The sequence below is a fragment of the Phacochoerus africanus genome, chromosome 10, assembly GCF_016906955.1.
Source record: "Phacochoerus africanus isolate WHEZ1 chromosome 10, ROS_Pafr_v1, whole genome shotgun sequence".
Taxonomy (NCBI): domain Eukaryota; kingdom Metazoa; phylum Chordata; class Mammalia; order Artiodactyla; family Suidae; genus Phacochoerus; species Phacochoerus africanus.
This window is the reverse complement of record NC_062553.1, coordinates 51,876,616-51,899,935: the sequence shown is the minus strand read 5'-3', so window position 1 is coordinate 51,899,935 and position 23,320 is coordinate 51,876,616. Positions and strand designations below refer to the sequence as shown.

The 23,320-nt window shown below is 41.9% G+C and overlaps 1 protein-coding gene across 1 annotated transcript in view; it reads left to right on the top strand.

Annotated features, from left to right (window-relative positions):
* Nucleotides 1–18,172: 18,172 nt before the first annotated feature.
* Nucleotides 18,173–23,320, top strand: part of NAF1 (nuclear assembly factor 1 ribonucleoprotein) — a 40,098-nt gene continuing 34,950 nt past the window's right edge. The window contains exons 1-2 of the mRNA XM_047798653.1: nt 18,173–18,548; nt 20,986–21,157. Coding sequence (XP_047654609.1) covers nt 18,292–18,548; nt 20,986–21,157 — 429 coding nt within the window. The 5' untranslated portion in view covers nt 18,173–18,291. The remainder of the gene's footprint in view (nt 18,549–20,985; nt 21,158–23,320) is intronic.

The window sequence follows — 23,320 nt, the reverse complement described above, 5'->3', positions numbered from 1 at the left end:
GGACATGAAAGCACAGGATACTGGCCCCAGTCAGCTGAGGTGCATGTCAAAGGAATGATTTCAGCAAGCCCAGATCTTTGTACCTTCCCATAGAAAAATGCTAAATTCCTTAACTTGAGATATCTGGTTTTCTGTTATTAGCAATAATATTTTGTTCCTCTTACCTACCCTTTGTTCCTATATATATCCTAGCTCTACCCTTGCCTCCTCGGAGCAGTTTTCTCAGGGTTACATGAGATGATGCCCCCTGGGGCTTAGGTCCTCTGTTTTGTTGACTGGATGAAAACATAACTCTTAACTTTAAGGTTGTGGTTTTTTTTTTTGTCTTTTGTCATTTTAGGGCCGCACTTGCAGCATATGGAGGTTCCCAGGCCAGGGGTCGAGTTGGAGCTGTTGCTGCCAGCCTGCATCACAGCCACAGCAATGCTAGATCTGAGTCGTGTCTGCAAACTACACCACAGCTTATGGCAATACCAGATTCTTAACTCACTGAATGAGGCCAGGGATTGAACCCATGTTCTTATGGATACTAGTCGGGTTCATTAACCACTGAGCAACGACAGGAACTCCAGGTTGTGCATATGCATATTTTTTTTCATTCGACAGTTCTGATGCAACAACAGAGGATTATGCTATAAGAACTATGAGATGCAGACTCTCTGAAGATGACTACTTAGGAAAGCTTAAAGTAAACTGGAGAGAAAAAAAAAGATTTTAGAGAAATTTGCAACTTCTTGTACTTATGGCAACAGAGACATTAAACACAAGTGAGTTTCTAGCCAGGTGAATATAAAACTTCACAGTGAAGACTGTTTACCTACCTTATTACCTGATGTATCACGTCCAGGCTTTATTTTTTTAATTTTTAATTTTTTTGCTTTTTAAGGCCACACCTGCAGCATATGGAAGTTCCCAGGCTAGGGGTTGAATGAGAGCTGCAGCTGCCAGCCTATACCACAGCTCACGGCAATGTCAGGTCCTTAACCCACTGAGGGATGCCAGGGATCAAACCCTCATCTTCATGCATACTAGTTGGATTCGTTATTGCTGAGTCATGATGGGAACTCCACACCCAGCTTTTAACAACAAAATTACAAAGTGTCCTAAAAAAACAGAAAAAACAGAGCGGCAATGCAAGCATCAGAGGCAGAATTAAAGATGACACAGATGTTGAAATTATGAGACAGGGAATTTGAAAGGCTATAATTGATAGGTTAAATGCTGTAATGGAAAAGTAGACAACAGAGATCCCATCATGACCCATCAGGTTAAGAACCCAACATAGTGTCCAGGAGGATGCAGTTTCAATTCCTGGCCTCACCAAGTGGGTTAAGGATCCGGTGTTGTTACAAGTTGCTGCATAGGTCACAGATGTGGCTTGGTTCTGGTGTTACTGTGGCTGTGGTATAGGCCTGCAGTTGCAGCTTCCATTCAGCCTCTAGCATGGGAGCTTCCATATGCTGCAGGTTCGGCCATAAAAAGAAAAAAAAAAGTAGACAACATGCAAGAACAGATGGGTAATGTAAACAGAGAGGTGGAAATTCAAAGAAAGAATCAAAAGGAAATTCCAGAAACAAAATACACTTAGACTTGAAGAATACCTTTGATGAGTTCATCAGTAGACTGGACATCAGAGTGTCAGTGAACTTCACATAGCTTCACAAAACTTCTCCAGACAGAATGCAAAAAAAGAATGAAAAGAACAGCAGACAACATCCAATAACTATGGGACAGTTTCAGGAGGTGTAATGGATGAGTAATTGGAACACAAAATAGTGAATAAAGAGAAAATGGAGCAGAATAAATATTTAAAGTCATAATGGCTAAGAACTCTCCACAAGCACTAAGATAGCAAGTCTCAGAGCTAGAAAGCTCAGAGAACCCCAAGTGGGTATATTCACCCAAAGAGGGCACATACGACAATGCACTGACTGAGAATAAATAAAGCTCTAGAGCTTCCATTTATATTTATTTTTTAATTACAAGAATTTTGGAGAAATTAACTTTACAACTATTGAGTATATGGACTGATGCTGGTGCTCTCCTTCAGTCTTCACTTTAGTCCAAAGTTTCCTGGAATAAGAGGTATGTGGGGGAGAAGGACGGTCATTCCCCAGCAGAGAGGGATTCACAGGAGAGCCTTCCCTCTCCTTTTGCTTGAAGTTTATGGTACCACATCAAATTTTAAGTGGGACTTAGTGGATTCATAGTTTATATATGGTTTTTTGGTGTGTGATATATGATGGATGGTTTTAACTAAAGTAGCTCTCATAATACGTACAAGATAATTCTTTAAAAGATAATTCTAAGAAACCTGGCTCGATAGTGGTGCTAGAAAACGAGCAAGGAAATAAGCAGAGCTGAACATACTGTTTCTTGATAAGAGCTCTTTTTATAGTTAAAAAAAAAACTGTATTATGGAGTTCCTGTTATGGCTCAGCAGTGACAAACATGACTAGTATCCATGAGAACATGGGCTCCATCCCTGGCCCTGCTCAGTGGCTTAAGGATCTGGCATTGCCACAAGCTATGCTGTAGGTCACAGACATGGCTTGGATCCCGAGTTGCTGTGGCTGCGGTGTAGGCTTGCAGCTGTAGCTCTGATTTGACCCCTAGCCTGAGAACTTTCATATGCCATGGGTGCAGACCTAAAAGGAAAAAAAAAAAAGCAAAAAACAAACCTGTATCAAATAACTCAAAGCATCAGAGACCAGATCTTCAATGTTCTCATCACAAAAGAGAAATAACTTGGTGATGTGATTGTTATAGGCTTCATGTCTCCTTCAGTAATATTAAACCCAAAAGCCTCTGGCCATATCTCATCATAATGCCCCTGCCCCCGCTTTGACCAGCCTGGGCTGCTCCCTCCCTGCTAAAGAAGGAATATTGCCCATTCCTCACCTTGCCCCTATATAACCTGTTCTGCATGCAAATAAGTTATCCTGCCCAAGACCAATCAGAAGGTCAAATGTGCCCCATACAGAGACCAACACTCATAGGGGGCTGGGGGGAGAGAAATTAGTGGATCTAGGATGGGCGAAATCAGGTCCCCACTCAGGTCCACACCCTGTGGATTTAAAAACAATTGTAAAGTGAGGCAGACCCTCTTTCCACACGTGAGCATACACTCTCTCTCTCTGAAAATGTACTTTTTGCTTTAATAAATTTGTAAAATGCCCACCGTTTCAGTGCTTTGCTACAGCAGGGCAAGGACCAAACAAACTGCAAATTCTCTCATTCTGGAACAAATTCTATCATGATGAAGGCTTTAGCCAACTCTGGGTTGTTCATCATATATTATTAATATATAAATGTATCAAATTGTTACCGAATCAGGTCCAGCTGCTCTCCACTCATTAACCAATACTCCAGAGAGAGACAAATGTTGGTAGACAGGAAAGTTGTTTTAATCAGATTGCTGGCAATCTGGGGAGAGGGTGGATACAGCATCCCTCCCCCAAAACCATGAAAGTTTTTAAAGGGGAAAGGAAAGTGACCTCTGTTAATCCCTGGGATGGGGGGTGTTGTCAGAATCCTTGCTGCCCCCGACTGCATGCAGGCTTGTGTGCAGTCTGATGGACTCTTCATGATCTTTCTTTAGACGCTGTTTTGTTCACACAGTTTGTTTGGAAGATTACTAAAGGGGAAGCCAGGGAAGAGATCTGGTCATCTGTTAGTGACTTATTCTTCTACTTCTTTGATCTATGGAAAGAATCCACAGGTTAGGCAAAGTATTGTGCGATGTAAAGCTTTAAAAGGTGTGCTTAGGCCAGAGATGAGTAGACACTGGGGGCACCTGGTTTAGGGTTAGCAACAAGATAAAAGGGCCTTTGGCAGAGAGCTCTTTCCTGCCTAAAGTTGCTTATAAAAATCAACAAATTGTACATCTTAACGTTGCACAATGTCCCATGTCAATTATATCTCAATAATCTTTATTAAAGAATTCTTTTGTCCAATGTTTTATAAGGTGAAAGCAATGTAAAGTTGGGCAAAAGTATTAGGAGACTCTGAAATATGCTTCCACATCCACTATCATTCATAATTTAACTTCATCTAAATGTGTAATGTGCATTGTTTATATTATGCTTTTCCAATGCCTCTTTTTCAGCTATCACTGTAATGAAATCAAGTACCAATGTAATCCCAAATGGCTGTACAAAACAGTGCAGAAATACGAATAGTGGAGTTTCCCCTGTGGTGCAATGGGATCGGCAGCGTCTCTGGAGCACTTAGGATGCAGGTTCCATCTCTGGCCTGACGCAGAGAGTTAAGGATCCAGCATTGCCCCATCGGGCAGCATAGGTCGAAACTGGGGCTCCAATTTGATCCCTGTCCCTGGGAACTCCATATGCCGAAGGGCAGCCAAAAAAAAAAAAAAAAAACCGAAAGAAAATAAGAAATATGAAGAGTGCCTGGATATTTGACAATTCAAGGAATTTTTGTCATTTTTTTCTGTGTTAATGATGTGGCTATTTTAAAAATACATATCTTTAAAAAATATATATTGAGGGAGTTCCCATCATGGCACAGCGGAAATGAATCTGACTAGGAACCATGAGGCTGTGGGTTCGATCCCTGCCCTTGCTCAGTAGGTTAACGATCCGGCGTTGCCGTGAGCTGTGGTGTAAGTCGCAGACATGGCTCGGATCCTGTGTTGCTGTGGCTGTGGCATAGGCCAGCAGCTGTAGCTCTGATAAGACCCCTAGCCTTGGAACCTCCATATGCCATAGGTGTGGCCCTAAAAAGACAAAAAATATATATATATATATAGAAATATTTATATATGAATATATGGCATCTGGGATTTGTTTGAAAATGATCCAAGGCAGTGGTCAGTGGGAGTGTATATATAAATGAAGCTTGCTATGAACTGATAAAGATTGAAATGGATGAAAAATACAGAGGGGTTTGTTTTGATATTCATCTTATTTTTCTAACGATTAAACATTTCCATATTTAAAAGGTTTAAAAATCTTAATTTAGAATCAATTGGTTGTATTACACACATTACACAATGCTGACACAATACTTTTTTTTTTTTTTTTTTGGCCACACCCACAGCATATGGAAATTTTCCCTGTCAGGGATCAAAACTGTACCAGAGCAGCAACTGGAGCTGCTGCAGTGACAATGGTGGATCCTTAACCCCATGTGCCACAAGAGAACTCCTTGACACAATACCTTTAAATAATAAAGCATATTCAATAACATTGCTCTCACCAAATTATTATTAAATTTGACATGTATTCAACAGAAGCAAAACTTTTGGCAATTTTTAAAACTTGCATTGCTTTTAAATTTGAATTATTTCACAGTGTGCTTTATTTTATCTAAAGTATCTCAAATTCACCATTTTCTAATTTCTATTTGAATGCACTTAACATATTATTAATGTAAGGTACTCATATAATTTATAAATAAAAGAATATGCAGATTTTAGGGGACCCCAAATTATTTTCTGATGAATTTCTGTGTTGTAAATATTGCAAATTTTCTGTCTAGTATGATGTTTTGATATCTTAAAAAACAAACACCTTTTCTGGCTGGGGAGAGCCTGCCCCCCAGGGAGAGCTTGATCTTAGAGAGAAACCCCTGCCAGGAGCTGGTCTTTGATGTGCAAACTCCCCAGCCCAGCCCAGCCCAGACCTCCTGGTTTGGGTCCAGACCCAGGTGGCAATATTCTCCCAACTCACTCCTGCCAGGGACCACCTCTACCACGTACCCCTGCCCAATTACTCAACAAGCCAACAAAACTGCTGGCTCAGCCCTGCCTGGCCTTCCACAGAGAGCCCACAAAGACGGTGGCCTGCATCCTCCAGGCTCCTGTCCTTTGCCTCCTGATACATCCCACCCTGGGCTTTCCCGCATGGCTCTGCATGGTGTGATATGCCTCCCACCTCGGCCTCCAGAACCTGTGAGGATAAAAACCTTGTTGTTTTCTTAGCCTCTCCTCAGTGTCTTTCTGTAGCCCACCTGCCTGGCCATCTCAAGAGAATACAAAACAGGTACAGACACCAACAAAAGGTTGGTGATGACTACCCTAGAAGCTATCCAGTCCCCTCCAAGTACAGCCTGAGACTTTCTTCAGCATGCTTTTAAAGGCACCATCTCCTGAAGCAGCTGGCTGCACTGTTGGGAGGCTGCTGGAGAAACACATCAGCGGTCTTTAATCTGGCCTTTGCCAGGTGAGAGGAGAGACTACATTGGGATAGTAGGGCTACTATTTTATCTTAATGTATGATTCAGAAGTGCTGAGAAGTGAGTTAATCACCTGGTCCCTGAACAACAATAAAATGCTCTTATTGGGAGTTCCTGTCATGGCTCAGCAGAAATGAATCTGATTAGCGTCCATGAGGACGCAGGTTCGATCTCTTGCCTTGCTCAGTGGGTTAAGGATCTGGTGGTACCATGAGCTGTGGTGTAGGTCACAGACATGGCCCAGATTCTGCATTGCTGTGGCTCTGGTGTAGGCCAGTGGCTACAGCTCCAATTTGACCCCTGGCCTGGAAACCTCCATACACCGCAGGTTCAGCCCTTAAAAGACAACAAATAAATAAATAAATAAAATGCTATTTTCTTTATATATATATGAATATATATATTATATGAATATATTTATTATAATATATCATATGCATTAATAAGAATGTTATATTGTTATAATATATATTTTATTAAAGTACAGTTGAGTTATAATGTTACGCCACTTTCTGCTGTACAGCAAAGTGACCACTCATACATACATATACATTCTTTCTTATATTATCTTCCATCGTGGTCTGTCCTTCACGAGGCCACCAGAGTGTCTGAGATGAAAAGAATCCAGGCCAGTTAGGCCAAAGCCCCTTTTCCTCACTCCCTCACTCCCATAGCACCTTCCCATGACACATAGAGTAAAAAGCCCACAGACCGCCATCACCACTTAATTCAGAGAATTGAACGAGCATATTTGAATTTGGAATCTAGAGGAGAATGAATTATCTCCTATAAGAATTTTCCCTCCATCACTAGTAAATCCCAACAAGGCAGTGTAAAAATAATTTTCTCTGACCCAGCAAACAAAACCAACTGCAAAACATCTGCTTTTACTGCTTCTTCCCCAAATTGGAAATGGTGACAGCTGTTGAATTTTAATTGGCTGGTTCATAAAACCATTCAACTATGGGCTGACCTCTGTTTAACTTTCACATTGCTTTATTGAGAAGAAAATATTTTTCTTGGAAGAATAAAATTATTTTCAGCAATTTCAAGACTGAATTAGAGGCAACAAGTAGAGTAAACCAAAATTTAGAAAAAGGGTAATGTAAACCTTGGCTTCAGACAGAACTGAGAATAAATAAAAACGAAGTGTAAGAAATTTGTTGAATGTATTTTACACCCACCTGAGTTACAGCAGTTCCAAAAATACTCAAAATTTATTTTTTATCTTCTTTCTTTCTTTTTAAAATTTCAGCTTTATTGAAGTATAATTGATGTTGGACTTCAAGGCCTCTTCAAGGAGATAGAACTCAAAGCCTCTGGCCAAGACAAGAATTACCAGACCCTTATCATCACTCTACCCATCTCATAGTAATGCTCCCTCCCCAACCTTGAGCAACCTGACCTACTGCTTTCTACCCCTTCTAGGAAAGGTATGTGGTCTACTCCTCTCCCTACCCCTACTGGGGCCTTATATGCTCCCAACCAACCAGCAAGTGTATCATAAGACCCCTCTTTCCCCAACCAATTAGCAGGTCAGCAGGTGTATCCTGAGACCTCTCCTCTCTCCCTGGGCTATAAAAACAGACACGACTGTGCACTTGGTGTCAGCTCTCCCTGGTTATTAGGGGGTCATTCTATTGTACTAGCAATGTCTCTTATCTCAATAAGCTCTTCTTTCTCTTCACCTTGCTATGAGTCTGTAAAATTCTTTTTCTGTCCCATGTGCATGGACCACAACAATTGACATATAAAAATGTTTTGATGTTTCAGGGCACCATCCTTTCTTATGCACCTACACTTCCTGCCTACCTCCTTCAGATAGATGCACAGGTGAGTCCATGGGGGCAGCCTTTCTCACAGCCATGTACCCTGGGATAGAGTTGATTTGAGGTCAAGTACAGATTCTGAAGCAGCATGAGCCCAGGTGATTCTGAGCTGTCACTGGGATGGAGTGACAGCATTTAACAGGGTCAAAGGTGTGAGTAGATATATAAAAATGGATACAAAGTCTTGTTCAATGAAACTGAAAAGAAATGACAAAGTTATCAGAAGAGTTAAACAGAGATAGATGTCAAACATGGTTTAGGGACCATGTATGTCTCAGGGACCCCTTTGAACTTGGAGTTGAGGCCTGGGAGGAAGCCAGCTACCAGGAAGGTACAGTGGCTGCCTCCTCCCATGATCCTGACTACAGAGGGCCTGTGAGGGGGCCTGAAGCCCGGCCATGCCTCAGGCCCCTCATCTAGCCAAGCACTGCACCTGCCTCAGGACTGGATTGGGACAGAGGGATGAGGTAGTTTCCAAATGTTAGGCATAATTAGGAGTGAAGAAGAATGAGATTAACATGCAAGGTGAAAAAGTCTAGTGGGGAGATTGACCAGTGTTAGGGAACCATTGATTGAAGCTGTCCATCTTGTCCAGGCAGGACAATAGTGTTTTGCATGAGTTGTCTCACAGTGGTAGGCCCTGATAAGGAACATGGTTCTTCCATGAAGACTAAGTGGGAGGATTCGGGAGGGACCAATAGGAGAGAAGAGATGATCGATTCCCCAGGGTCCTTGGCACTGGAATCCATCTTGGCTGAGAGCCACAACTGCCACCAAAAAGGGCTCTGAGTCAGATCAAGTATGGGCGGAGCAAGACAACTGGCCAGAGACAACCTGGAAACTAACCCCATTCCCATAAAACCAGAGACTGCTAGCCACTTGTCAGAGCAGTTCTTCTGGGTCCCCACACCCTGCCACCTGGGTGCCCCTTCCCAATAAAGTCTTTTGCTTTGTCAGCAAGTGTGTCACCTTGGAAAATTAATTTCAGAATGTTAGACAAGAATCCATGCTTGGGCCTTGGAAGGGGTCCCCCTTCCCGCAACACCAGGGCTCTGGTTTAGATTAGGAACTCAGCCTTCCACTTCATGGCAGTTTGTGTGTGTTTGAAATAGTCTGGGCTTTCAGCAAATCCTGCTTTCGGGGAGGCTGTGAGGAGTGTGTGGCCTTGGCTATAAAGGAGTGAGGGGTTCATCCAGGTTTGGGGGGAAAGATGGCTGAAAAGTCTTGGGGCCATGACTCTGTAGCTTTTGCTGGCACCATGGACAATGAAGAAACAAGGAAACACAGGAGGGAAAAATCCTTGGATTCTTTCTCTAGGGATGTAATGCATACATGCAAATAAAATGACTCCATGAAGGGAAAAAAAAGAGCACTCAAGTATTAGAAGAGAATATCCTATATAGTTTACCATATCTGAGAACAGCATGGTGAAAGGAGAAATCGCAACACTTCCAGCCCAAGACAAGGGAAACCAGCCCAACATCTCCCTATCTCCATGCTTTCATTAAAATCACATCTGATAACATCATCTTCATCCCATGACCACTAGTGTGGCTGACTTATAATGCCATGTTTTCATGCCTTATTTAGGAGTTTTACTTCATCTTAAAATGATGGTGAGTTATTGGAAGGTTTTAAACCAGAACAATTATATGATCACATTTGCATTTCAGAAATCTTATTCTGGCAAGAGTAGAAGACGGATTAGAGACAAGTGAAACTGATCAGTACCCCACCAGTAAAGAGAAAATGGAGAAAGAGTCAAAAGTTAAAACTAACTAGATAAAAATAAAGGAGAGAAATATACAAATGATACCACCAACTGAAGGAATTAATAAACAGTGCTTCTAATCCTTATGTAACAAATGTTAAAGATATTTTAATTTCCATTTAACAAGGGCATTATAGATTCTAACTGAACTGTGCATGTCTTTCTTTTTTTCTTTTATTTTTTTTTTTGTGGCACACCTATGGCATATGAAATTTCCTAGGCTAGGGGTCAAATTGGGGCTGCAGCTGAGGCCTTCGCCTCAGACACAGCAACACCGGATTTTCGACCTACACCACAGCTTATGGCAACACCCGATTCTTAACCCACTGAGTGAGGCCAAGGATCAAACCCACATCCTCAAGGAGACAGCATCATGTCCCTAACCCATTGAGCCCAAATGAGAATTCCTAGTCATGCCTTTTTATTTTTTAAATAAAAAATTTTTACTTTTATTTTTATTTGCTTATTTGTTTTTGTTGCTTTTTAGGGCTGCACCCACAGCAAATGGAAGTTCCCAGACTAGGGGCTGAATTGGAGCTGCAGCTGCCAGCCTGAGCCATAGCCATAGCAAAGCCAGATCCAAACCACATCTGTGATCTACACCACAGCTCATGGCAATGCCAGATCCTTAACCCATGTCTTTTCAACAATGAATAAACTAGGATCAATCAGCGTGTCATCTATAAAAATTCTCAAATTCTAAGAAACTTGGAAACAAAACCCAGAAACTATGTGGAATGACATTTCTAGAGAAGGTCTTAGGTTTGAACTTATTGGTATTCCTATTTATTTTTATCACTAAAATGTAATTGTACCTGCAATCCAGCATGTTTAGGAGATCTGGAATGCCAGTCTCCCTGCCCTCTCCCCTCACCTTGACTGACCACTGATGTGCTCTGGAGGATCTATGAAGAGTCAGCATCCCAAACTGCTAACACATTGTGACTTCCATGAGCTCTAGGGCCTTTTCTCTTTTATTTTCAACTTCATTCTCAATACCTAGTACAGCACCTGAACCCAAGTTGGCGCCTGATGAATATTTGTTGAATGAGTGAATAAATGAATATCAGACCGAGATATTAAGTGACTTGGACTAAGTCACACAGCAAACTGGTAAGACTGAGACTTAGTATATTGTGAGTGACTGGGTGGATGTTGGTGGCATTACCAGGATAAGAGATGAAGGGGAGAATTATAAGGAAAGGAAGTTGAGGTCAGTTTTGGGCATGAGAGTCTGAGTACTTGTGGGGTGTCCATGTAGACATGTCAACAAACCATGAGCTGTTTCGTCTGCTCAGCTTATACTCAATGGTCTAGCATTTCAACTCCTCTTGGAAAAGGCTATATTTCCTTTATTTTTCAAGCACTACAGTAGTACTATGGTGTTTCCAGCCCTCACATGGCCATGAGGATGAGTTTCTTAAACTTTAATATGCATGCAAACCACGTGGGGAATCTTGTTAAAATGTAGGTTCTGATTCGGAAGGCAGAGCCCAAGTCCCTTCAGAGTGCACTGACTGGGTTTGCTGCAGTGGCTGAAGCTTTAATGGCCACAATATTCCTTGTCCACAACATCAATTTTTTAAAAAAAGGAAGAAAAAGCGCAGGGTCCCCGTGTAGAATCAGGCCTTCCTGTGGTGACATGCCAACGAGATCTGTTATCTTGAGTATGTTTATCAACCTATCTAAGCCTGTTTCCTTGTGTGTGAAAAAAGGATAATAATACTTCGAAAGGATTAAATGTGATGTTTATAAACAGATTAGCATAGTGATTGGTACCTGAAAAGTATCAGGTTGCAATACTGATAAATAAAACCTGTGGTTTTATCCTTCTATTCAAAAGCAAGTGGGGGAAAAAAAAGGAAGAGAAGGAAATAATTTTTTTATGATTTAATGACTCAGATTTGCTTCATCTTAATTTGTGATTGATACTTAATCCACAATACTTGAAATAATTGAATGTTTATTTTTTTAATTTTTTTTTTATTTTTGTCTTTTTGCCTTTTCTATGGCTGCTCCCGCAGCATATGAAGGTTCCCAGGCTAGGGGTCCAATTGGAGCTGCAGCTGCCGGCCTACGCCAGAGCCACAGCAACGCATGATCTGAGCCACATCTGCAACCTACACCACAGCTCACAGCAATGCTGGATCCCCAACCCACTGAGCAAGGTCAGGGATCAAACCCGCAACCTCATGGTTCCTAGTTGGATTCGTTAACCACTGCGCCACAACAGGAACTCCTATTTTTTTTCTATGTTAAGAATGAAGTTAAGATGTTGTGACCCTTTTATATAATCCAATAATTTTTGGCAATGTGAACAATTTCACCCCCTAATTTATCTGTGTGTGATGAAGATATTTAGGTATGGATGTTAATTATTATGCTTAATAATATAAAAAGCTAATCCATGTGGTGACTGACACAGCTCTACAGGAAAACAAAAAACAAAAAGACAAACAGAAAATAAAAACAATTCCCCTGCACATAAATGCCTTAAGGTTTACTGACAATAGTTTTTTCTTCCTTCCTCTCTTTCTTGCCACACCTGCAGCATATGGAAGTTCCTGGGCTAAGGGCTGAATCAGAGCTGCAGCTGTGATCTATACCACAGCCATTGTAACACCAGATCTGAGCTGCATCTGCTTTCCTTAACACACTGAGCAAGACCAGGGATTGAACCCGCATCCTCACGGAGACTATGCTGGTCCTTAACCCACTGAGCCATAAGGGAATTCTGACAATCCTTATTTCTTACAAATCTTGAGGGCTGATCTGGGTGACATAAAGTTTCCTAGGGGTTCTATTTATTGCAATACATCGATGATTTGCTTCTTTGCTCTTCTTCTGAAGCTTCTTCACAGGAAGACAGCATCCTCTTATTACAGTGTCTAGGCTTAAAGGGACATGACCACCAAAGAAAAACTGCAGTTTTCCTACACCCAGATCTGATACTTAGGACATCTGATATCAGAACAAAGGAAACCCCTAGATCCAGATGACATCACAGTGTCCTAAGTTTCCAAAAACTTAAAATCAAGCATCAATCAATTGCTAGGTTTTCTTGGGCTAGTTGGTTATTGCTGAAACTGGATTCCAGATTTCTCTCTTAAGGCCAAATCTTTTTATGGTTTACTCAAAAATAACAACGCTGACCCAATTTTATGGGAAGAACTTGACAACATAGACTTCAAGACTTCAAATGAGTGTTTGGTGAACCCACCTGCCTTTGGGCATCCCAGTGATTAGATTTCCTCTTTCCTTTTTAACATATGGAAAGGCAGGGAATATCCTTGAGGTACTCAACCAAAACATGGGATCACTCTTGACCCATAGGGTACAATAACCTACAACTGGTCCCCTGACATGGGAATACCCTCCCCCACCACTGCCTGCTATGGAGCCATGACAGCCACTGCCCTTTTGGTTAGGACCACAAGAAAATCCTAGGATCCCCTTTAACCATTTTGCTACCTCATGCAGTATAATCTCTCCTGCATTCTCATTACACCCAGCATTTCTCAACCAGCCATCTCACCTCCTATGAATTCCTTTTGTTAACTGCCTCTCACGTAACTCTTATATTGTAATAATCTTAACCCAGCTACTCTTCTCTCCACTGTCACTGACAAAAATCTCTCTCAACTGCTTAATGCTAACAGAACACCTCTGACTCCTCATAGTGACCTAGAGGAAATTCCTTTGGGTAAGTCTGATTTCTCATGGTTCACTGATGGTTCTTGTTTAAAAGGTGACAATGGCAAATACTCTGTTGCGTGTGCTATTACAAATCCTCTTAATGTTATTGAGGCACCATCTTTACCTATGGCTAGTTCAACCCAATAGGCTGAATTATATGTTCCTTCAGGTGTTTGTACTTTAGCCAAGGACAAAAATGGCCAATATTTATATAGAAAGCAGATATATTTTTGGAGTAGCTCATGATTTGAGGGTGCTGTAGAAGCAACACAACTTCCTTGCTTCCAGTGGAAATAATTTTTTTTTCTTTTTTTTCTTTTTTTTGTCTTTTCTAGGGCCACACCCGTGGTGTATGGAGGTTCCCAGGCTAGGGGTCTAATTGGAGCTGTGGCCACCGGCCTACACTACAGCCACAGCAGATCCAAGCCGCACCCACAACCCACACCACAGCTCACGGCAACAACAGATCCTTAACCCACTGAGCAAGGCCAGAAATCGAACCTGCAACCTCATGGTTCCTAGTCAGATTCGTTAACCACTGAGCCATAACAGGAACTCTGGAGATAATATTTAATATGGCCCCAATGTTCAGGAATCATTGGATGCAATATTTTAACCTACCACCTGAGCTATTATTAAGGTCCAGGGCATTCTAAACTTGACTCTCCGGTAGTTAAGAGAAATTACCTTGCTGACCTTTCCTCAAGGAATGCTGATGTTACAGGGACCAACATAGCCAAACTTCTATCATGGCCCAAAGGGATGTTTCCCTAAATGATAACTGAGAAAAATTAGCTGGAGAAACCCAAAAATTGACTTCAGAAAATGAAAAACAAGACTGAAAATTTAACAATTATTGTTTTGATAAAAAGAGAAATCTCTGGTTCATAGCAAATAATAACCCAGTTCTACCAGACATTCTAAAATTCCTACTTTTCACTACTGTAAATGCATTAAACCATTGGTCTAATGATAGCCTTCATAAGTCAGTATTAGCAGGGAAACATTAACAAGGCCGCAAAAAGTACCTACCTCACTTGTCCAATTTGTCCAAAGTACAACCCAGAGAAGTCTGTTCATACTGTTCCGGGACATTTTAAACTGCCTGATGGACCAATTCAAAGTCTGTAAAATGGATTTCTTACAACTTCTTCCATCTCATATTTATAAATACATTTTAGTCATGATCACAAATTGAAGCTTTTCCTTGAAGACAGGTTACTGTCTCTTCTGTGGCTGAGCCTTTTAGAAAAGGATGATCCCTGCCTGACAAACTCCTCTTGAACTTCATAGTGATGGAGGAACCCATTGTACTTCTCAGGTGCTTTGACAAGTCTGTGCTGTTTGATGGGTTTCACACACTTTCACTGCACTTACTACTCTCAAGCCCCTGGCTTAACACATTAAAGCATTACTAAGACTCAATGGGCAAAATTTGTAGAGACCCTCCAAATACCTTGGTCAAAGGCATTGCCGTTGGTGCCTCTAGAATTGGATTCACCCTTTTAGTAGCTCATAAACTCTCTCAGTCTTTGAGAGTCACGAGATGCTCAATACCCTTGACTCCTGCCTCCTTTGACTCAATTGATAAATGGAGAGATATTCCAATATTACAAAGGCCTAATTGCTTCTATAAAAAACAAAAACAAAAACATGTTTTGGTGGAGGAATCTTTCCACAGTGTGCCCTTGGAGACAAAGACCTTAAGCATTACACTTCGCAATTTGGAATTTTGTCAATTAGAAATAACACTTGCAGGAGTTCCCGTCGTGGTGCAGTGGTTAGCGAATCTGAGTAGGAACCATGAGGTTGCAGGTTCGATTTCTGGCCTTGCTCAATGGGTTAAGGATCCGGCGTTGCCATGAGCTGTGGTGTAGGTTGCAGACGTGGCTCAGATCTTGCGTTGCTGTTACTGTGGTGTAGGCTGTTGGCTACAGCTCTGATTAGACCCCTAGCCTGGGAACCTCCATATGCCGCGGGAGTGGCCCAAGAAAATGGCAAAAAAAAAAAAAAAAAAAAAGAAAGAAACAACACTTGCAGAAGGATTCTCTTCAACGTCTCTGGAAAAGTCCTATCAGGTCTTGCTAACCAACACTTGTGCTGCCAAACTCCAGGGAACAGACTCTTGGAGTTACGTGACATGACACACCTAAGGAAAACACCAAACTTTGACTGGAGCTGCCCATCATCTCATGACTTGACAATAAAGATTTCCTGCAATGGAAGCAGACAACTCTAATGAGACAGCTTTCCCAAGATATGCAGACCAGATCAGTTGGAAGTTTATTGTCAAACCTTTGATGATGACATAATGCTTCAGATAATCCCCAATGTTTAGGATTTTGGTAACATATGGACTTTAGATAAAAGGTGCCTGTGGGTTCTCCCCCCTACCCCTCTGTTACTCCAATGTGACCTTACTAGGTTTCCAAACTGTGCATTTTTTCTGTAATGTAAGATTACACCCCCAAGAATAGTCATTCCTGACACTGAAGTACAAAAAGCCACCGAAACGAGAAAAACTAACACTTGATCAATGATGCTTTCAGAGATATATCTTGATAAAGAAGGGAAAATGTAAAAAAATTAATAACCAGAAACATCAATTAAGTAGAGTTAGGTGACCAGAAAGAAGAGCTCTCACATCCTGTGATAATAGCAGAGCCCAAGAGGAAGAAGAAAGGTGCTTCTTTCCTGGCAAGGACTCACCATGGAAAGCCATGGACACTGTTTATTACATCTCTCCTAACTTCCTTCTCCCCTCTATAAAAAGAGCTTTCCTTCCCTTGCCATGCAGGGACTTGTCTGTGCCTTGCCTTGATCATAGGCCCAGAATTGCAATTCTCTGCTGATCCTGAATAAACCCATCTTTGCTGGAGAAATACCAGTCAGTCTATTTATTTCAGGTCAACATCCCTTATGAAGTTCCTTTACTTTCTTGGATTCCTAGATTCATAGTTCTCTGTAAAAGCCCAGCTCAAATGTCATAGTCATTGTAAAGACTTCCTTTACTCTCCCATCACTTTCTCTCTCTTGCTACCCTCCCACTTCTGTAGTTAATGCTTATACTATTAATATACTTCTCAACTAAAATATGAATCACTTGTTTCCGAGTTGTCTTTTCTACTAAACTGTTAGCTACTTAAAAGGCAGGGACTGTGGTTTACTCTGCTTCCTATATGCCCAGTTCATGATGCAGTGCATAGACACAGTGATAAGTAAATTACTGAATGAATGAATTGGTATTTGAATTGTTCCAAAACCTAGGCTTCTGGTCTTAGCCTTTCTATGTGATACCATTTTCATATTTTCAAAGGACCACTGACTTTTAATTAACTGTTGAGGTTTTTTTTTTTTTTCTCAAACAGTATCACAAACTCATTATCTTCTTCCAACGTCTCTATATTTATTGGTAATACCAATTTCTTTCCAGTTTCTTCAGTTAGATGTTTTAGAGTACTTGATTCCTCTTCTGATGCTGGGGAGTTCTTTTAATCCAGTTCCTGGACTCTAGCCTCAGTTAAGACTTTGATCACTCAATTCGTAGAAAAATACAAGATGTTTTTGCTTGGCTTGAGAGTCATTCTGACTCAAAATTCTTCTCTTAAATTAATACTGTATATCTCTGCAAGATTACTGTCACTGAAGTATCATTTTATTTACCTCCATGCATTTTTCGATTTATCAAGTAATTTTGTACACTTACTATGTGCTTTGGCACATGCCATTCTCTTGTATAAAACCTTAATTCATGTTCACATGAACTAAATGAGATAGTGTTTTTATATCCATTTTATAGATAAGGAAAATGAAATTTAAGTACGTCAGGGTATCTGGCCAAAGTCGCAGTTACACCAACAAGGAAACGGTAGAGCTGAGATTTGAACATAGGTCTGTTTAGCTGGGAACAGTGAGCTCTCCCTAATCACTGCATTAGCGAGCAGTATCTGGAATTTAAATTCCTGCTTCTCCTTGAAGATCCCCATGATCCAGCCCATCAGTCTTATTTAAGTTCCCACCACTGCTGAAATAGCATCTTCTATTCCACATTTCAAACACATCTTTCTAGTTATCTCTTGTGCTTTGACGTTTTTCATTAAACTGTAAGCTCCTTAAAACCAGAGAGTGTGTATTATTATTCTTGCCTTAATTTCTAGGAAGGGCTAGTACTGTGGGCTAGTCAAGGGCTAGTCAAACTCGGTGAATAACCGATAACATCTTTAGCACAGTCTTTGGCACATATGCATGCTAATACATAGTCACAACGATTACAATTTACTACTTATTCGAGGGGTTGATGCATGAAATCGAAGTGCTAAACCAGGTCATTCTGGTCTCTTCTTCACTCCTAAGAACTTTTTCTTGCCTTCTTTATGACCTAGAGTCATGACTTCTCAGATCCTTAGTGTTTTTATCTTCGTCCCACCCTTTCTGTGAAGCAGAGTCAACTGTGACAGCAACCACCAGCGGCAGTGCCCCACTATTGGTGCTCTCTTATAAAGTGCTTTGGATAAAAAGAGGGAGCACTACAGGAGTTTTTGAGAGGAACTGTCACCATGCGAGCAGTATACCCATGGCTGTAACTCCGTTTGAGCGCAGCCAAACCGGCGGGCTTAGGACCACGCAATCCTGGAGCCCAAGGCCTACTCTCGCTCCGCTCCTGGAACTTCCGCGCGCCGCATGACGTCACGCGCTGCCCGGAAGCGGCGCCGTGTGCGCGGTGGAGGCGCGTAGCCAGGGGCCGCGCGGGAACCCGGCCGCGGCCGCGGAGTTTCTTCTCTTCTTGCCCGGAGAGCCATGGAGGTGGTGGAAGCCGCCGCTCAGCTGCAGACGCTGAAGTTCGGGGGCGTCGGCGTGGAGGCGGGCGAAGGACTGGCGGTTCCGGCGCTGGGCCCCGCTGCGCTCTCTGCGCAGCACCCGGACGGGGGGTCCCTGGACCGCGCGGAGAAGCAGCAGCTTAAGCGGGTGCCGCCAGCAGGCCCGCAGCCGCCTCACCGGGGAAGCTGCCCGGAGACGTCTGACTCGGACTCGGATTCGGATTCGGACACGGACAGGTGGGCGTGAGAATGGGGATGAGGGTCTGGAGGGGGAGGGGTCTGAAAGCCCTTTCTTGAGTTTGTGTATCTTCCTAAGAGGACGCGGAGCCTGGAGCGTGGGGGGGCTGGGCCTGGGCGGGGGTCGGAGTGGTTCCAGGGTGTTGTGTCCCTTTAGTATAAAGGAGAAGCGGAGCAGAATGGGGGCTGGAGTCCGAGCTATTTCCTCTCTCCCGGGCCTCGTGTCCCTTCCGTGAGAGGGCTGAGATCCTGAGGCGCGGGGGTCGGACATGGCTCGACACCTGGAAGGCCCGGGGCTGGGGGGCCAGGGCAGCCCCTCGCTGAGTGACTTAGAGCCAGAGCGGGACGGGTCCGTCTCTGTCCTGTTCGGCGCGCGCTCTAGCTCTTTGAACCACGTGGATGGAGCACCAGTTAGGGAACTTTGTGCGTTTCCATAAGGCTCCTGACAATTTTGCTCATTCTTAGAGTCCCTGTGGTGGGCAGGTGTTCATGAAGCTAGGGAAAGGATGTTACTTTACTATTACTTGTCGTTCTGCATAGGTTTTAGTAGAGCCCCCCCAGTCTTGTGTGTGAAAGTTCTGCGGCGGGAGGGGAGTCAGCGTGACGTTACTAAACCACACAGAACGTCGTCTGCGAGTGTTTGAGTGTGTCCTGTGCGGTGCCGCACCAGCGAACAAAACAGACCCCTGCCCTGTATTCGAATAGTAGGCACGTCCACTAGTTGGTGAAATTACCACGAGGGAACAAGCACGGCACTGAGAAAATAATTGGAGAGCACAACACCGTGTTAATGTTTAATTGTCAGTGCTGCAGAAACTGTTTTAAGAGTTTTACTCAGGTTAACATTCTAATAGAATTCGCTGGATGTGGAAGGAATTGAACTGTGTTCAAGAGTGTAAGCAGAGAGAAGCGGATGGAGGCAGATGGAAAGATGCTGCATTAGTCCACGTGACCGTATTTGGGTTGAATACTTTGAAAAACCCCCTGGTTAGGCTTGCCAATAGATGTGGTCGTGGCCTAAACGAAGTGCACCAAATGGATGGATGGTGGTGTGTTTACTGAGCTGGGAAGAACCTGTCTGGGACCGTCATGTTGACTAATAGGAATGTTTAATTTGGACAGCTAATTTGAGACTTCTCTTATGGGACATTTGAGGTGGCAGAGAGGCTATAGGAGTTTAGACTTCAGGGGACGATTCTGATATGGAGGTATAAATTTAAAACTTACTTTAACTTTTCATTATGGGTGTTTTCAGACTCCTAAAAAGTATAGAGAGTAATGTAATAGTATAATGTAAAAGTATAGAAAGTAATGCACATGCACTCATCACCAAACTTGACACTTTGCAATATTTTGATAATTTTGTTCTGTCAAACGTTTCTAGCTTTTTTTAACCTGATAGCTTTAAAACAAATCTCAGCTTATCTGCAAATTCTTTATTATGCATCTCTAACTGGTAAAATACTTTTTACATAATCATCATGCTGTTTTCAGTCATAGTAAAGTTAACCCTAATTCCTTAATGTCACCTGATACCCACTCTGTATTCAGATGTTACCAGTGGAATAGGAGTCATGTTTAGCAGTTATCACTGACTCTGAGAATGCAGTAGTAGCTTAAGGTGTTTCCAGGGTTTCTACCTCTGGTGACTGGACTGAAGCCAAAACAGTGAAGTAAATTAGAAGCTCAAAGAGAAACGTAGATTTAGTAAAGAGAAAGCACTTCTTTTCTTTGAACTTGTTGTGAGTGTGAGATCCCTATAGGTCTTTGATACAGTGGTTGTGGTAAACAACCAGAGATTGGGGTGGAGCTAAGCCATATCAAGGCTGAAGATTTAGGCATTATTTGAACATCAGTAATGATTGAACTCACTGGAGTGGATGAGGTTATTCATGAAAATAGTACAGAGAGAAGGAAAAGTAAGGATGGGACCCAGAAACAACACCTAGGAGTAGCTGAAGGAGTACCAGCCACCAAAATGTAAACTAAGAGGAGAATGGCTGTCGAAGTCCAGGGCTCAAGGAGTGTGCGGAGAGGAGAGTGTTCCGCATGGTTAGTAACTTGGAGGATTTTGCAGATTGAGGACTGAGAAGTCCTCTTGGCTTAATTGCGATATGGTCCTTGGTGACTAATAAGAGAGCTACCATGCCCAGAATTCTCTTCTGTCATCTGACTTATATTTAGGTTAGATGCATATGTCATCATATGTGAGGCAAGAGTGATAAGAAGGTTTGGGGTTATAGGAAGGATGTGAACATGGGATCTATGGATTAGACTGCTTTCCAAATACCTTGCAGTTACTTTTGAAATGTGAGCTTTTGAATTATACCAGCAGTGTCAACATCTGGTAAAGTAGATATTTCCTAGCTGAATATTCTTATTTTGATACCATCATAATAGTACTTTTGTACTGTTTACAACTTTTTCTTCTCGGCAGTGAAACAGATTCCTCCGATAGTTCAAGCTCCTCCTCTTCCTCATCATCATCCTCATCATCCTCCTCTGGTGTATCCCTTCCTCCAGTGCTGTCAGACGGAGAAGATGATTCACAAGTTGAGAAGGAAAATAAGAATTTTCCTCTTAAAACAAAAGATGAGTTACTTCTTAGTGTAAGTACTTAGATTTGTTACTAAACCTAATTTGCATGTTCTACAATATATTATGGCACTAATATTGATCTCACTTGGCTTGTATCTGCTCCATATATTTGAAGACCATTCTCTACTTTTATTGGTTATACTTTTGCCATGCTTTGGGTTTCTTAACTCAAAGAGAGGATTGATCTGAGTAATTTCTTAGGTGGCTTCTAATGCTAAGATTTGATAGTTGTGCTGGGAGTCCAGTTTAACTTGCTGTTTTCCATTTCAGTCTTCTCTAAAGATTGCAAAGATGTACAACTCTTTTTTGTTCTATAAGTCAGAAAATTTTCTCAGTAGCAAGTGAAGTTATTGTTTTTGGTTGATTACATTTAGAGAAATAAAAAGTGAAATTAGATTGGTTGTACTTTTGAGGATTTCTATTGAAGTTTTTGGATTATTTTCATTATTGCAGTTGGAAAAAGCTTGTTTATTGCAAAATGTTATTAGCATTTGATGGATTTGGTTTACAAAGTTCACTCCTGTGTGGTTATTCCTCCTAAGCTGTAAGCTCTTCCTAGGAGGTTGATGGTACTGTTGAAATCATATGATCCAAGAGGAAAGTCTCAGAATTTCACAATATAATGCTGTATTGCTGCACATATTTAAGTAAATTTGAAAAAATTTGAAAAATTTAGTGACCCCTAGTTATAAGTATATAACACTTAAATTGATGAAGTAGTACAGCAAGATTTGAAAAAAGTTTTATAAATGCCTCTTGGCTAAGAGGCATTCAGGCACCTTTTCAAGACTGTGTTTGATCAGTATTGTTTCTTTTTCTCTACTCTTAATAAGAAATTTCCTGTCTCATTTATGCTTCACATGTTCAGAGCCCTTGAGTTTATATGCAGCTTCACCAGTGATTTGTTTTCCTATTGTAGACATTGATCTCTCTCAGTGGTCTTTTTTCCCAAAGGCCTCTCCCGACTTAGGACTGTTTCCTGAAAGTATTGGGAGATTTGTTTGGTCTTTGCCCTATATCTTGATCACCTTTCTACTTAAGTTATTTCTTAGGGAGTAAGAATCACAAATAAATGGTCATGGCACTTTTGTATAGGTATGTGCTTCATTTTTGGATTTATCTTACAAAATCAGGAATTTTTCCCTTAGGAATCCCTTCAAATTTAATGAAAAATCTTAGTCAATTTATTTAGGTATTTTTGTGGCTAGAGTACCCATATTTTCATCAGAAAGTTAGAAAGGGTCTGTGTCCAAAAAGAGGCCAGGAGCCATGTTCTTGAGGACTGCATTCAGACCCGACATTGGTGGGTCTGTGGTTCCTTTAGGGATGCTCTAGGACGTGGGTTCTCAGACCTGATTGATTGTAGGATGTGGGTGGGGGTGAGCAGGCATCCCGCAGTCACTCGTTTTAAACTGTGAGAGAGTGCAGGGTCTTGTAAACAAGACCCATCCCCTCCTGCCCTTAGTCCCCACTGGAGAAAGACAGTATATGAAGCTGACACAGTTAATTGCTGGAGGTGCTGCTGAGTTAACGCGAGTATGTGCTTGGCTTCTGGCACAAAATGACACTTTGTGGGGCAACTATGTGAGCTCTTAAAACTTGGAATAGTGGACTGGTCTGTTTTTGTGCCAGTTCTGAAGGATCTTTGGGAAGGATGGAAGAGGCAGTCATAGTCTTTCTTTATTTATTATTTTGTTATTTATTTATTTATCTATTGCTTTTTAGGGCCACACCTGCAGCACATGGAGGTTTCCAGGCTAGGGGTCTAATTGAAGCTACAGCTGCTGGCCTGTGCCACAGCCACAGCCACACGAGATCCGAGCTGCATCTGTGACCTACACAACAGCTCAAGCAATGCTGGATCCTTAACCCACTGAGTGAGGCCAGGGATCGAACCTGCAACCTCATAGTTCCTAGTCAGATTTGTTTCCACTGCACCACGAGGGGAACTCCTATAGTCTTTATTTTTAAATTGTGGATTCTTCCCTAGCTATTTACTTTGTATTTCCATAGTTAGGAAGTAAATGTACTAGGTGTTCCTAGTCTTTAGAGTGAGGAATGAGGTCCCTGGTCTGCCCCAAATCTCTGACTTAGGATCTCACTCGTATGTGATGATTCCCTCAGGGCTTCAGCCCTGAAATCCCAGGGGAGAGAATGCCTTGGCCCCTTGCTAT